Below are 13,471 nucleotides of genomic sequence, written 5' to 3' on the forward strand. Positions count from 1 at the left end.
TCCCTGGTCTCCAGGTGTTCCTGTTCCTCCAAAACAGGCATTAGAGTGTAACGAGTCGAAAGGTCTTGTGTTACTTGGTGAGGACTCTTGAGAATGAAATTGGTGTGTCATTTGTTAAATCCTTTGTCTTCCCCCAAAGGTTACAGCTTGAATTTTCAGGGCTCTGAACCTTGAGTGGGCTCTGCTGTCACGAGATTGGTTTCTTCAGTCCTGTGTTCACAGATGTGATCATTCCTGATCCGGATCAGTTGACATGAAGGCGTAGGGTCTAATGATAAACAAAAAAGTACCGTCAGGTTTTCCTTTGCAGTGTGATATTTGATACAGCTCTGGTAGTGCCTGGCTGCTTGCTTCTACTACTGCCCTTAATGGTGATTCTTATCAACCAAGTGGATTTTTATCACCAGATTAGGAGTTAAATGCTTTTCTCTGATTGAAGAGAGCATTTTGAGATAAGTTAATGATTCATAGACAACAACACAGGTTTTTAAATGACGTACTTATTATCTGTAGGAGAAAAAAATTACACAAAACAGTTTTTTAGCACAATATAGTTAGCTGTGAGTCCAGTATTGATTTAATAAATAATGATGATAATAAGTATATTGGGAAGGTAACACTTCCATCTTCCATAACAGGAGGTTACCTGTTTTTATAAATAAAGTTTTATTGGAACACAGTCAGACCCATTCATTTGCATATTGTCTGTGACTATTTTTGTGCTGTAATGACAGAATTGAATTGTTGCAACAGAGATCATGTGGCTTGAGAGCCTAAAATATTTATTATTGGCCTTTTATAAAAATATTTGCCACCTCCTGTTTCACAGGAAGAAGCCAATAGAATAATGTTTAAAATTGGAAGAAAAAAATCTAATAGAGGTATTAGCATTTTTTACAGAAATATAATGGAAAGCAGAAGAAATAGCTTAAGATCAAATGATCACCTCTGGGAAGAGTGAATCAGGGATGGGGATGAGTGGAGTCAGGGGAATACTATTTTTTTTTTTAGATTTTTAAGTAATCTCTACACCCAACATACATGTTCTACCAACTAGAGCCAGTCAGATGCTCCAGGAGTGCTACTTTTTCTGTTAAGCTTTAGGTTATTGAATTCTTGAGCTAAGTACTTGTATTACTTTGAAAAAAGTGTGAATGAAGAATACTGAAAATTTTGGTTGGACTAGGACAACAGAAAAAACAGGAAAGGAAAAAGATGGAGCCCATCAATTCAGATGAAGAAGACAGGAGCTCAAAGCCTTTTCTGAGCTTTCCCATTTATTCACTAACTCATTCTGTAGATAATCATTCAGAAGTCAAATATCAACCTTGATACGGCAGAACAGAGTTCCTTCCCAGAGGACACTTAGGCACTTAATAGCCGATGGCACTGCAGACAGGGAAAACGGGAAAAGATGATATCACGGTGATATGGCTACTATAATTTAGTGCTTTTCACAAGATGCTTTCAGGGTTTAGGGAAGTTAGGTTAGACATCCCAGAGAACATGACACCAGAGCTGAGTTTTATAGGATGAGACTGGAGAGGAAGGGCAGTGGAAGGATTTTCCAGATAGGGGCATAGCCTGAACAAAGATCTCAGCAAACAGTGCTGGCTTCAGAACCTGCCAGTGTTCAGTATACTTGGATGAATGGGAGAAAGTAATGTCAGAGCTGGTAGGAGACAAGCCAGGGGCCAGCTTGCCTATGCAGGGCCCTGTGCTTTGAGGAATTTGTATTTTTTTCCTGAGGACACTACAGAGATAGGATCTGATTTTCTTTACATTTTAGAAAAATGTACGCTTGGTACAATGAGGGGATGGAATGAGAGTAGGGGGCATGAAGAATAAAGGTACTTAAAAGGCTATTTGAAGCACAGAAATGATTTCAAGTACAAAGATAAAGTGGACTGGAGAAGAACCAAGGGATTCGGGAATTTTGAAGGAATTAGGGGAAAGGGCAGGAGTTAAGGATGACCGAATCCAGGGCTGGGTGGCACGTTGTGGGACATTAGCCTCTGATGGTGGGGGACATAGGAACAGGTGCGTATGTGTGTAAAAGTAGTATAGAGTTTGATTTTGAAGGAGTTGTGGGTTTTTTGTGCAATCTGTGGAACACCTATTTGGAACTGGCCAGCATGAGATTGGCAGTGTTCGCTTGGAGGTCAGGAGGAGGGCTTGGGTTTGGAAATGGACAGTGGTCATGGTGTAGAGAGATGAAGTCTGGGAACTGAGTAGAGACCTCAGTAAGCCCTGGGGGTAGTAACAGTGTTGAATCCTGGGGACACTGACAGTTAATAAATAGGACTTACAGTAGGAGAGGCCTAGGGAAGAAGCTGAGCTTTGGAAGCTTGCAATCGGAGGGAAATCAGCTGAGCACGCCCTCCAAGAAACCAGTGAGAATAGGATTTTAAGAAGAGGAAATGGTTCATGGCTTAAAATGCTGCGAGGAAGTTATAATAGAGGTTAAAAATGTCCATTGGATTTGGCTCCTAGGGAGTCATTGCTAAGAGCAACTGTAGGGAAGTAATACGGGAAGAAGAGAAAATACAGGTTTGTGGGGGATTCGTTAGTGTAGTCACTATTTTAGGATTGGGTTGAACCTGTTTCTTTGTTGAGGAGAAAAGAACTGTAGAAAGAGAGAGGTTTAGTGATAGGAGCGGAAAGGATTCTTCCGTTCAGAAAATGTTCATGAAGAGCACCTGTTGTGAGCCTGGTGCTGTTCCAGACTCAGGGTACAGCATGAACGAAACAGAGCTCACACTTGTGTGCATACGTGCACATGTCTCACAGGTAGTATGTTTGTAATCAAGCAGACATACTATAATGTCAAGTAGTAACAAGTGCCAGAAAGAAAACTAGGAGGATAGAGAGTGGGGACAGGGGTAGGGGTATGTTTTCTATGGGGTGGTTAGGGAGGGCATCAATGACCAGGTGACATTTGAGGAGACACCTGAACGAAATGAAGAAAGACTAACTGCAAAGTAACCCAGGGTCTGAGGTGGCTGAGAAGTGGGAGAGGATGGATCCCAAGCATTGATGGAAGAGTTAGTTGTCGAGAGAGCCGTCTTCCTCTGATGCTGGAGGGAAGCGCATAAGGACAAGCAACATCAGTGGCTGCCACATGGCTCATGTTCACCGTGTGACAGACACTAGAGATTCTCATCCCTTTGAATTCTCCTGAAATCCTCTGAGGTAAGTACTGTCACCATTTTACAGGTGATGAAACCAAACTGGAAGAGGTTTTACCTGGCTAATTGTTATTAGAGCCTGCATTTTCACTGCTTTTTGGCCCTTCACACTCTGCTGTTGTCCTCCTGTAGGTTGCTCCAAGCCTAGCGACAGACATAGATAAATTTGTGCAGTTTATGGAGGGTGCGAGAGTGGGGAAGTGAGAAACGGAGGGCTGTCTTGCCCATGGGACCCGACCCTCCGTGGTCCAGAATGTAAGGAATCTTGGGAAGAGGTGTTACGACAGGCGTGTGAGGAAGGTGGCATTCCCCAAGACCTCTCTCTCTGCCTTTTTCATTAACTCTCCTCGAGCGAGTATTCCCCATGTTCCGTTCCTCTCCTGTCCTTTCTAAAATCCCCACGCTGTAATAGTGTGGGATTGCCTTATTTGTGCCTGTGGTTGTCAAAGTGGTTCTTAGGAACCATTCTCGAGGTTGAGGGTGGGCATAATTAGATGGTAAAAATACATATTCATTGTGGAAACTTCGAGGTTTATCTGATTTTTTTAAAGTTTATTTATTTATTTGGAGAGAGACAGAAACAGTGCAAGTGGGGGAGGGGCAGACAGCGAGGGAGACAGAGAATCCCGAGCAGGCTCCGTGCTGTTGGCGCAGAGTGTGACACGAGGCTCGAACGCACGAAACCTTAGGATCATGATCTGAGCCGAAACCAAGAGTTGGATGCTTAACCAACTGAGCCACCCAGGTGCTCCGAGGCTTATCTGATTTTTAAAGTTGCTTCCCATGTACTTTTGCCCCAAAGGGCCTGATAATAGTTTGGGGGCTGGGAGCCTGTGAACAGCAAAGGTCCTTGTCCTTCCTGCCATCAGGTGTGCCTTCTGCCGTCCTGGTGAATATAAAGGACTGTGGTAGCAGTCTGCTATATGTGCACTTGTCTGTGTTTGTGAAAACGCATGCTCTTGAAATGAAATAGACCCCTTGGTCTGAGCACGGATTGTTAGGATGGCAGAATTCTCAAGGTATATACAGTAAATGTAAATAATTTCTGAATGAATAGTGGAATAGCATGTACCTGATGTTTTATTTTTTTTTTTTGAGTGTCTGTAACTCAGCACTGAGGAACTTGGAAATGGCACAGGCACTGTTGCAGGATTTCTGAACTGGAGAGAGAGAGAGAAATAAGAAAAATAAATTTCAAAATGTTACTATTGAAACCTGGCACCGTGTTTTTCTTCATAGAAACGTTGTTAGGTGGGTAAGTGTAAGAGGGAAATGGGAATTTTTATATTGTTTGCTTTTTACATTATTAGCAGCTTATCTTGTGAAGGTAATTAAATCCTACCTTCATACATAAGCACTGAAACACAGTTAGGAGGGCAGGAGGCCTGCCAGTTTTCATACAATTCAGAAGTTATACACATTATTTTTGCCCCGTTGACAAATTTCCTGGTTTGCCCACACAGTTAGGTGGTTCACAGTATGTCTGTATTATCTTTCTAATTAAGTGGTGGTACCCTGAAGTTAGAAGTTACTTGGTTCTTTATTTGAGCCCAGAGGATCTAGTCACAACTTTTGAGTGATGGCAACATAGCAACGGAAGCAGTAAAACCATGTCTAGTATTGTGGAGAAGTACATGTGTTAGGGTCTATCTGGTTATCCATTCCTGCAACATAAAATTTCGCCTTAGAAAAATACTGCTTAGTTTCGTATTTTTTAAACGTGTGCCATAAAAGTAAAAAAGTAGAGGTAACTTGAGGGAGTGCTTTGTAAATTAATAGATACTATTTGGAGAAATAAAAGTCAATAAATGTGGGGCGCCTGGGTGGCTTGGTCGGTTAAGCATCCGACTTCGGCTCAGGTCATGATCTCACGGTCCGTGGGTCCGAGCCCCGCGTCGGGCTCTGAGCTGACAGCTCAGAGCCTAGAGCCTGTTTCAGATTCTGTGTCTCCCTCTCTCTGTGACCCTCCCCCGTTCATGCTCTGTCTCTCTCTGTCTCAAAAATAAATAAACGTTAAAAAAAATTTTTTTTAAAGTCAATAAATGCTTATTGGACCCCTGCGTGGTTGACGATGTCTGCCATTTTGTGGGGTGGCAGCAGCCTGGTGTGCGGCAATCCATTAGGGTGCTAGAAATAATTTCATGAAGTTTGTCAAAGCGTGCTTTTAGTGAACTAGAGCAGTTATTCTTATAGTAACATCATTCCCACTAGCTTGGATCTCACACACACATCCTTTCTGTCTTTCATAGGATGGGGTGGGGTTATCTATGCAGCATGAATATCACTAAAGGTGCCCCTAGTAATATCTTGCGTGTGAACAAATTGGCAGAGGGGAGATTTGGTTTTACCACCTCTTTTCCTACAAGATTTCACTTTGCTGGGTAATCAAATTCAAGCCATACTTCCCTAGACTTTCCTGCTTGTGCTCATCTGCCTTCTCTGATGTTCTCAGGTCCTATGATGATGCAGGCCCATGGGGTGGTGGGCCTGTGATCTTTATGGCCCTCTCCAGTGCCCAGGCTCCGCTGTGATAGATGTGTTCACACTTCCTACCTCCTCCTTGAGCTTCCTCTATGGCCCAGGTTTATTTCCTACAGGCTTATTTCTTGGGATGTATTCCTTAAAGTGGAATCGGCAGATAAAAGGACTCAACAGTTTATAGATTTAGTGGCACATTGCCTGAGTGCTCTTCAGAAAGCTTGAAGCAATTAGGCAAGTACCATTAGCAATGATAAGTTGGACCTGTTTTCCACCATGTTCCTGGCAGTGCTGTGGCCTTGCTTCTGTAAGCATGCCAGTTTATGGTACTTAATCGGAAATTGTGTTTTTTGTGATGGCTCTACTGCATTATACTTATTTTTTAGATATTAAAAAATAAATTTTATCATCATTGGTGGGGTTTTCTGTGTTTTTTAAATGATCTTCATTTTGTTGGGTAGAATTTTGAGTATGTGTCCGGTTATTGATACTATCCTTTTTTTTTTACTAGCTGGAATTTGTTTTTCCAACTTCTCTCTTCATTTCAGAACGTGTAGCCACTTGTAATGGCTCAGAAGTTTGGTTTTCTAGGGCCTGATAGTTTGAAGTTGACAGATAAAGGAGATAAACTTGTACTAACATAATTTACTTAGAATTGGCTTTATTCTGTTTAAGATTAGGGGTAAAATTATTTTAACTGTCCCGATTCAGAGCGCTCACTATTTCGCTGGAGTTTATGATGTTCTTTTCCTTTCTTTTCTTTTATTATTTTATTTTACTTATCTTTTAATTCACACCCAAGTTAGTTAGCATATAGTGCAACAATGATTTCAGGAGTAGATTCCTTAATTCCCCTTACCCATTTAGCCCATCCCCCCCAACCCCTCTGCAACCCTCTGTTCTCTGTATTTAAGAGTCTCTTATATTTTGTCCCCCTCCCTGTTATTATATTATTTTTGCCTCCCTTCCCTTATGTTCATCTGTTTTGTATCTTAAATTCCTCATATGAGTGAAGTCCTATGATATTTGTCTTTCTCTGACTAATTTCGCTTAGCATAATACCCTCTAGTTCCAGCCACGTAATTACAAATGGCAAGATTTCATTCTTTATGATTGCCGAGTAATACTCCATTGTATATGTATACCACACCTTCTTTATCCATGTGTCCATCAAAGGACATTTGGGCTCTTTCCATACTTTGACTATTGTCAGTAGGGCTGCTATAAACATTGGGGTGCATGTGCCCCTTCAAAACAGCACACCTGTAGTACCTAGTAGTGCAATTGCTGGGTTGTAGGTAGTTCTATTTTTAATTCTTTGAGGAACCTCCATACTGTTTTCCAGAGTGGTTGCACCAGTTTGCATTCCCACCAGCAGTGCAAAAGAGATCTCTTTCTCCGCATCGTCATCAGCATCTGTTGTTGTCTGAGTTGTTAATGTTAGCCATTCTGACAGTGTGAGGTGGTATCTCATTGTGGTTTTGATTTGTATTTCCCTGATGATGAGTGACGTTGAGCATTTTTTCATGTGTCGGTTGGCCATCTGGATGTCTTCTTTGGAGAAGTGTCTCTTCATGTCTTTTGCCCATTTCTTCACTGGATTATTTGTTTTTTTGGGTGTTGAGTTTGATAAGTTCTTTGTAGATTTTGGATACTAACCCTTTATCTGATATGTCATTTGCAAATATCTTCTCCCATTCTGTCGGTCACCTTTTAGTTTTGCTGATTGTTTCCTTTGCTATGCAGAGGCTTTTTATCTTGATGAGGTCCCAGTAGTTCATTTTTGCTTTTGTTTCCCTTGCCTCTGGAGACGTGTTGAGTAAGAAGTTGCTGTGGCCGAGATGAAAGAGGTTTTTGCCTGCTTCTCCTCTAGGGTTTTGATGGCTTCCTGTCTTACATTGAGGTCTTTCATCCATTTTGACTTCTTTTGTGTGTATGGTGTAAGAAAGTGGTCCAGGTTCATTCTTCTGCATGTCACTGTCCAGTTTTCCCAGCACCACTTGCTGAAGAGACTGTCTTTATTCCATTGGATATTCTTTCCTGCTTTGTCAAAGATTAGTTGGCCATACGTTTGTGGGTCCATTTCTGGGTTCTCTATTCTGTTCCATTGATCTGAGGGTCTGTTCTTGTGCCAGTACCATACTGTCTTGATGATTCCAGCTTTGTAATACAGCTTCCAGTCTGGGATTGTGATACCTCCAGCTTTGGTTTTCTTTTTCAAGATTGTGTTGACTATTTGGGGTCTTTTCTGGTTCCACACAAATTTTAGGATTGTTTGTTCTAGCTCTGTGAAGAATGTTTGTGTTATTTTTGATATGGGTTGTGGAGTTTACGGTTTTCTTGAAGTGAATACTTGTTCCATCATCGTTTACTAACTTGACCTTCCCTTTTCTTGATTTGGCCAATTCTTTCTGCCCTCCTTCTTTTTCCCCTGATTCTGCCCACTTTGCAGCTTGTTAGCAACTTAGATGCTATGCTCATGAGCTTTTTATAGTTCTTCTTACAGAAAACCCCTCTGACTCTTGGAGGAAAAAAACCTAAGTGGACAGACACACACATCACATTCATCTGGATATAAGAAATAATTATGAACATAAGGATAATTATGTGCCTCTGGAATTGTTTCCTGAGGGAGCAGTGTTCTCTAGCTCTGTGAGATGTCCAGGAAATCAAAGTACAAAGTAAACATGAGGCGGTGTCTACATCCGGGCTAGAACTGGAAGCTGAGATTCTAGGATCCCTCCCTTGTTTGTATATGAGGAAGGCGAGCGCTTTAGACTTGGGCCAGGCTACTATTTAGTGATTCAGGCAGCCCCAAATTTCGGGTTTCTTCAGGTTCTTTCTGGTTCCCACAATGCCCCAATGCACTTCTCGACCTCCAGAGCCAAATTGCTGGGCTCTTATTGCTGTGGTGCTCAAAAGTCACTTATGAGAAAAAGTTCAGTGTCATCATGGGCATCATGGGCACACTCGGTGGAGATGGGGGCTTAAATCTGGGTACAGTAGAATCAGTCATTTAAAATCATACTAAATGTTGGAATGAAACTTATTTTGTCAAGTAATGTATGCACACGGTTTAAAATGTCAAATTGTATGGGGGGCATGTGATGAAATGCGAGGGTGACCTATCCTGTCTCACACCAGCTTCCCTCTCAGTCCTTCAGGAGAACTACTTTTAACTCTTTTAGCTCTCTCTTTTACTGTGTATATTTTAATTTTTTGATTTATCAGTAGTAGATATGATTTATTGATTTCCTTCCAGAAGAAATGAGGATAGTTTATTTTTACCCCCTCTCCTCCAATCCTCTGCCATTATGCCTCATAGCATTATTTTATGTCCCTCTTTTAGCTTCTTTTGTAATTTCATATGCTAGCATCTTTTATAACTTATTTTGTCTACAAAGATAGTGTCTTTTTGACTCCACCCATCTGAAGCAATAAATCAGGTAGGCTTAGGACCATACTCTGGGGGCTGGCTGTTGACTGTTGTTACAAGATTGTAAATATTCTGTAGAAGGAAACTCTCTTCTGTATTTTCCTCATGTGTCACAGTTAATCCTGAGATCACCTTAAATGTTTTATTTTGGATTTTACCATAATCTTTGGCTTTTTTATGTTTTACAGAAATAAGTAACTTCCTTCAATAGATGATAATGAAAATACAAAAGAAAGAGAAGCAGGTAAGTGATCACATATTTTTTTTAATTAAAAAAATTTTTTTTATTTGAGAGAGAGAGAGAGAGCACAAATAGGGGAGAGGGTTAGCTAGAGAGGGAGAGAGAGAGAATCCCAAGCAGGCCCCACACTCAGCATGGAGCTGGACGTGGGGCTTGGACTCATGAACTGTGAGATCATGACCTTAGCTGAAATCAAGAGTCAGATGCTTAACTGACTGAGCCACCCGGGCACCCCTGTGATCAATTCTTTATAGTTTTTATGTATTCATCATTTTATTTGTTTGGTTAATCTAAAATCTATAAAATTTGTACTCATAATGATGTGTAGAAATTTCCTCCTAGACAAAGTAATAAACTAATTGGAAGGAAGTAAACATCAGCTATTGGGCATTTGGTTTCTTGAAGGGGAGGAGAATTGATAAAAACGTTTATGACCCTGTGTGACCCACCCTGCCAAGATCTTTTCCTTAGTTGGTGCTTCTGTGTTCCAGGTGGTTCCATATTCAAAGGAACCCAGAGACTCCAACCAGTGTGGTTCAGGGAGGTGAGAGGGGGGACCTCCCTCCGTCTCTTGGAAACATGCTACCTCTGATGGGCTATTTTGCTTTTACAGAATTGGAAGATAGCCTGGTAACTGGGAGTATCTGAACCCCTGCCCTTCACAGAGACCGTGTGAAGAGGTTGGGTGGGATCAGCCACTTTGCTCTCTGCTGCTAGGGAGCACCGACTAGTTAGATACAGGGTGACCTAGGGATATAGTTACAAGGATTATTCTCTGTTACACTCTCCCAGTGGATAGGTCCTTGTGAAACCAAACCAAAACAAATTGTTTTAGGAAATAATTGACTCATTTGCTGCCAATTCTTAACAGGAAAAGTGGTGACTAAACGCTATCCACACACTGATTTCTTTGTATCCTGGCTCTGTAGCGCCATCAGCTGGTAGACAAACACTATAGAGAATGCAGCGCCATCTGAGGAATTTATCCTACTGGTAGACTCAGACATGTGTCAGATGGGTGAACAAAGGTTTTTGCTGCTGCTTTGTTTATAGAAGCAAGAATGGAAAGGAACCTGCATGTCCATCAGAAAGGGGACTATTTAAATCATAGCACATCCATCTAGTAGAATATTAAAACCTCTGTTAAAAAGAACACATTAGTGAAGAGAACCCCAAGCCTTCAAAACTATTATCATTTATGATACACGGGCAGGTTTATATTTCTTAAAACATTCTGCATATTTAATGTTTTAAACATCCTTTAAGGTAAGCTTTTATTTCAGTAAAAACACTTTGTGGTGTTTTTTTTTTTTTTTTTTTTTTTTGAGAGACAGAGCATGAGTGGGGGAGGGGCAGAGAGAGAGGTAGACACAGAATCTGAAGCAGGCTCCAGGTTCTGAGCTGTCAGCACAGAACCCGACACGAGGCTTGAACCCACGAACCGTGAGATCATGACCTGAGCTGAAGTCGGATGCTTATCCAACTGAGCCACCCAGGTGCCCTTCAGTAAAAATACTCTACCGAAATTATACCAACATGAATTCAGGTTTCTTTCTCTTGAGATTTTACTGGTTCATATTAAGACCTTAATATGTCAGCCAGCTATTGCGCAGCTTAGGTTAGATGAGTTTTCACTTAGTAGTGTTGATCAACGGGGTGGAATTCATACTTAAAAGTTGGTATTAGCTGTGATAGGGGAGCAAGTGAATTAAGTGGAGCCACTTCCAGGAGGAATCGATCCTGCTTCTCTCAGGTGCAGGTGATAGGCCATGCTGGTGACTAAACTGTGACTAAACTGGTTGCAGAGCACGAAAATAGAAAATTCCCTTTGTGCCAAAGCAATCCATAGGTACCAGCATTGAGCATGTGCATAGAGACAGAGAGGAGGCCCATGTTCTAGAATGAACTTGGGCTTTGATTCTGGTAGATAGAATTGAAACTAGCTACCACTTTGCTGTGTAACTTTGGACAAGTTCACACCTTTTTTCTATCATTTGAGTGGGAGCAATCATATGTGCCTCACAAGGTATTGAATTAAATGGGATAACTCATCAAGTGTTTGCCATTCAGTGTGTCAGTGGCAAGGAAATCATCCAGTAGAATGAGAAAATTAACCACCAAAGTTTGTCCTTTCCCTTAACCATGTTTTTAAAGTGTTAGAAGTAACAGCAGGGCACCTGGCTGGCTCAGTCAGTTAAGCATCTGACTCTTGATTGCAGCTCGGATCATGATCTTTTGGTTTGTGAGTTCAAGCCCTGCATGTTCCGTGCTGAGAGTGTGGAGCCTGCTTAGATTCTCTGTCTCTCCCCGCCCTTCCCCTGCTCATGCATGCACGTGTGCACTCTCTCTCTCAAAATAAATAAACTTAAAAAAAAAAAAAAAAGAAGTAACAGCAAATAAAATGTCCACTCTTTAAAAACCCTCATTCCTATAAATTCTTTTTTTCTCTTCTCTGGAGGAAAATGACATGTAAATACATTCTGTTCTTGAAAATTACTCACTTCCTTGTCCAAAATTTTATCAAGGTAAATTAAACCGAGATGAAAGATTTTGTAAGTTAATCAAAACTTGGTAATAAATAATCATACTACTGTTTAACCAGAAAGGACATAGCAAGAGTAGTGTGCCAAGAACAAAGGGTTTAGAGATTGACTGTACTGCCTAAAGAAGTGTTGCAAGAAAAATAGACTTTTATAATAAAACATTTAAGAATGAGTCATCGGGGCTATAGTCTTTTATCTATATCAAAAAATAAACTTTTTTTCCTAAAAAATCTATATATATATTTTAATCCCTAAAAAGACTAAGCAGTATTATGCAGAAAAACATCTTGCAAGAGGAATAAAATGTGAGTTCTAATCATTGAAAACTTGTAGCAGTACTGACGCATAGTGCAGCTAGAAGTACTTCTGTGTGTGTGTGTGTGTGTGTGTGTGTGTGTGTGTGTGTGTGTGTGTTTTAAGTTTATTTATTTATTTTGAGAGAGACAGAGAAAGTGAATGAGTTGGGGAGGGACAGAGAGAGAGGGAGAGAATTGCAAGCAGGCTCCGCACTGTCAGCACAGAGCACGGTGTGGGGCTTGAACCCACAAATCGTGAGATCATGACCTGAACCAAAAGCAAGAGTTGGATGTTTAATCAAAACTGAGCCACTCAGGCACTCCTAAAAGTACTTCTTTGTAAGGGAATAGATCCATTGCTGATGTGAGCAGTGACAAACCTGTGGTAAGGAAATACTCATTTGTATTCATCCCAGCTTCCTTGTGTGGTACTGAGAGAAGTACAGAGTATGATAAATAATTATTTGATATAAGATGCAGGTAAGAGGGTTTGGGGGGACACAAATCCAATGTAGAGGAAGGTTTATAAGCATGAACACAATAGGAATAGGTAATACTGTGAATAGGAGTAAAACTTGGAGCTGTGACCAGGAAGTTAACTCAGACTTGCAGTAATTATGGGAGAACCTTCTGTCCACACCCCATGACCTTAGTGCGGAGTACTATTTTGGGTGGTGACCTACGATAAACTAAGATAAAAAGCATGGTGGATTTAGCTGGCCACCAAATTCCCAAAAGTGTTGGTCCTACCTGTTCTTTAGTAGGGGGAGGTGAAGATTTGAATCCCGAGGATGGTGCGTGTAACACTAATAAGAGATCAGCAGATAATGACCCACAGTTCAGAGTAGTGAAAGATAAATAGCACAGTTGATCATATGGATGAATAATTCATTTCTTAGACTTTTCAGTGTCACCCTGCAGAGGGTCTTAAGGGCTAATGCTAGTCAGACCTTCCATTTGGTTTGAACATGCCTAAAGAGGGAGTGTTAGTAAATTGCTTAGTAGAACCAGGATTTTAAACAGCCTCACCCTGGAGTCATGTTTCAAAAGGACTTAAAATGGACTGTATCCAAATTCTCCCTCTTCCAAAGAAAGCAATCTGAGCCTTGAATCCTTTTCTCTGTTTTGACATACCTTGACAGACGTTTGTTGTTGTCATAATTTGTTCTGTGTTCTGAAACATACTTGAGAAGCCAGAGTATAGTGACCAGGACGGTAAAAGAACATTGACTTATTTTGGGGCGCCTGGGTGGCTCAGTCGGTTAAGCATCCGACTTCAGCTCAGGTCA

At 41.1% G+C, this 13,471-nt stretch overlaps 1 protein-coding gene across 6 annotated transcripts in view; it reads left to right on the forward strand.

Moving 5' to 3' along the window:
• CHD6 (chromodomain helicase DNA binding protein 6) overlaps positions 1-13,471 on the forward strand; it is a 205,100-nt gene that overhangs the window by 46,489 nt on the left and 145,140 nt on the right. For all 6 annotated transcript variants that reach the window (XM_042980386.1, XM_042980390.1, XM_042980391.1 and 3 more), the window contains exon 2: positions 9,291-9,346. In XM_042980386.1, the coding sequence (XP_042836320.1) occupies positions 9,314-9,346 (33 nt within the window). In that variant the 5' untranslated portion in view covers positions 9,291-9,313. The remainder of the gene's footprint in view (positions 1-9,290; positions 9,347-13,471) is intronic.

The sequence above is a fragment of the Panthera tigris genome, chromosome A3 (assembly GCF_018350195.1).
Source record: "Panthera tigris isolate Pti1 chromosome A3, P.tigris_Pti1_mat1.1, whole genome shotgun sequence".
NCBI classification, from domain to species: Eukaryota; Metazoa; Chordata; class Mammalia; order Carnivora; family Felidae; genus Panthera; species Panthera tigris.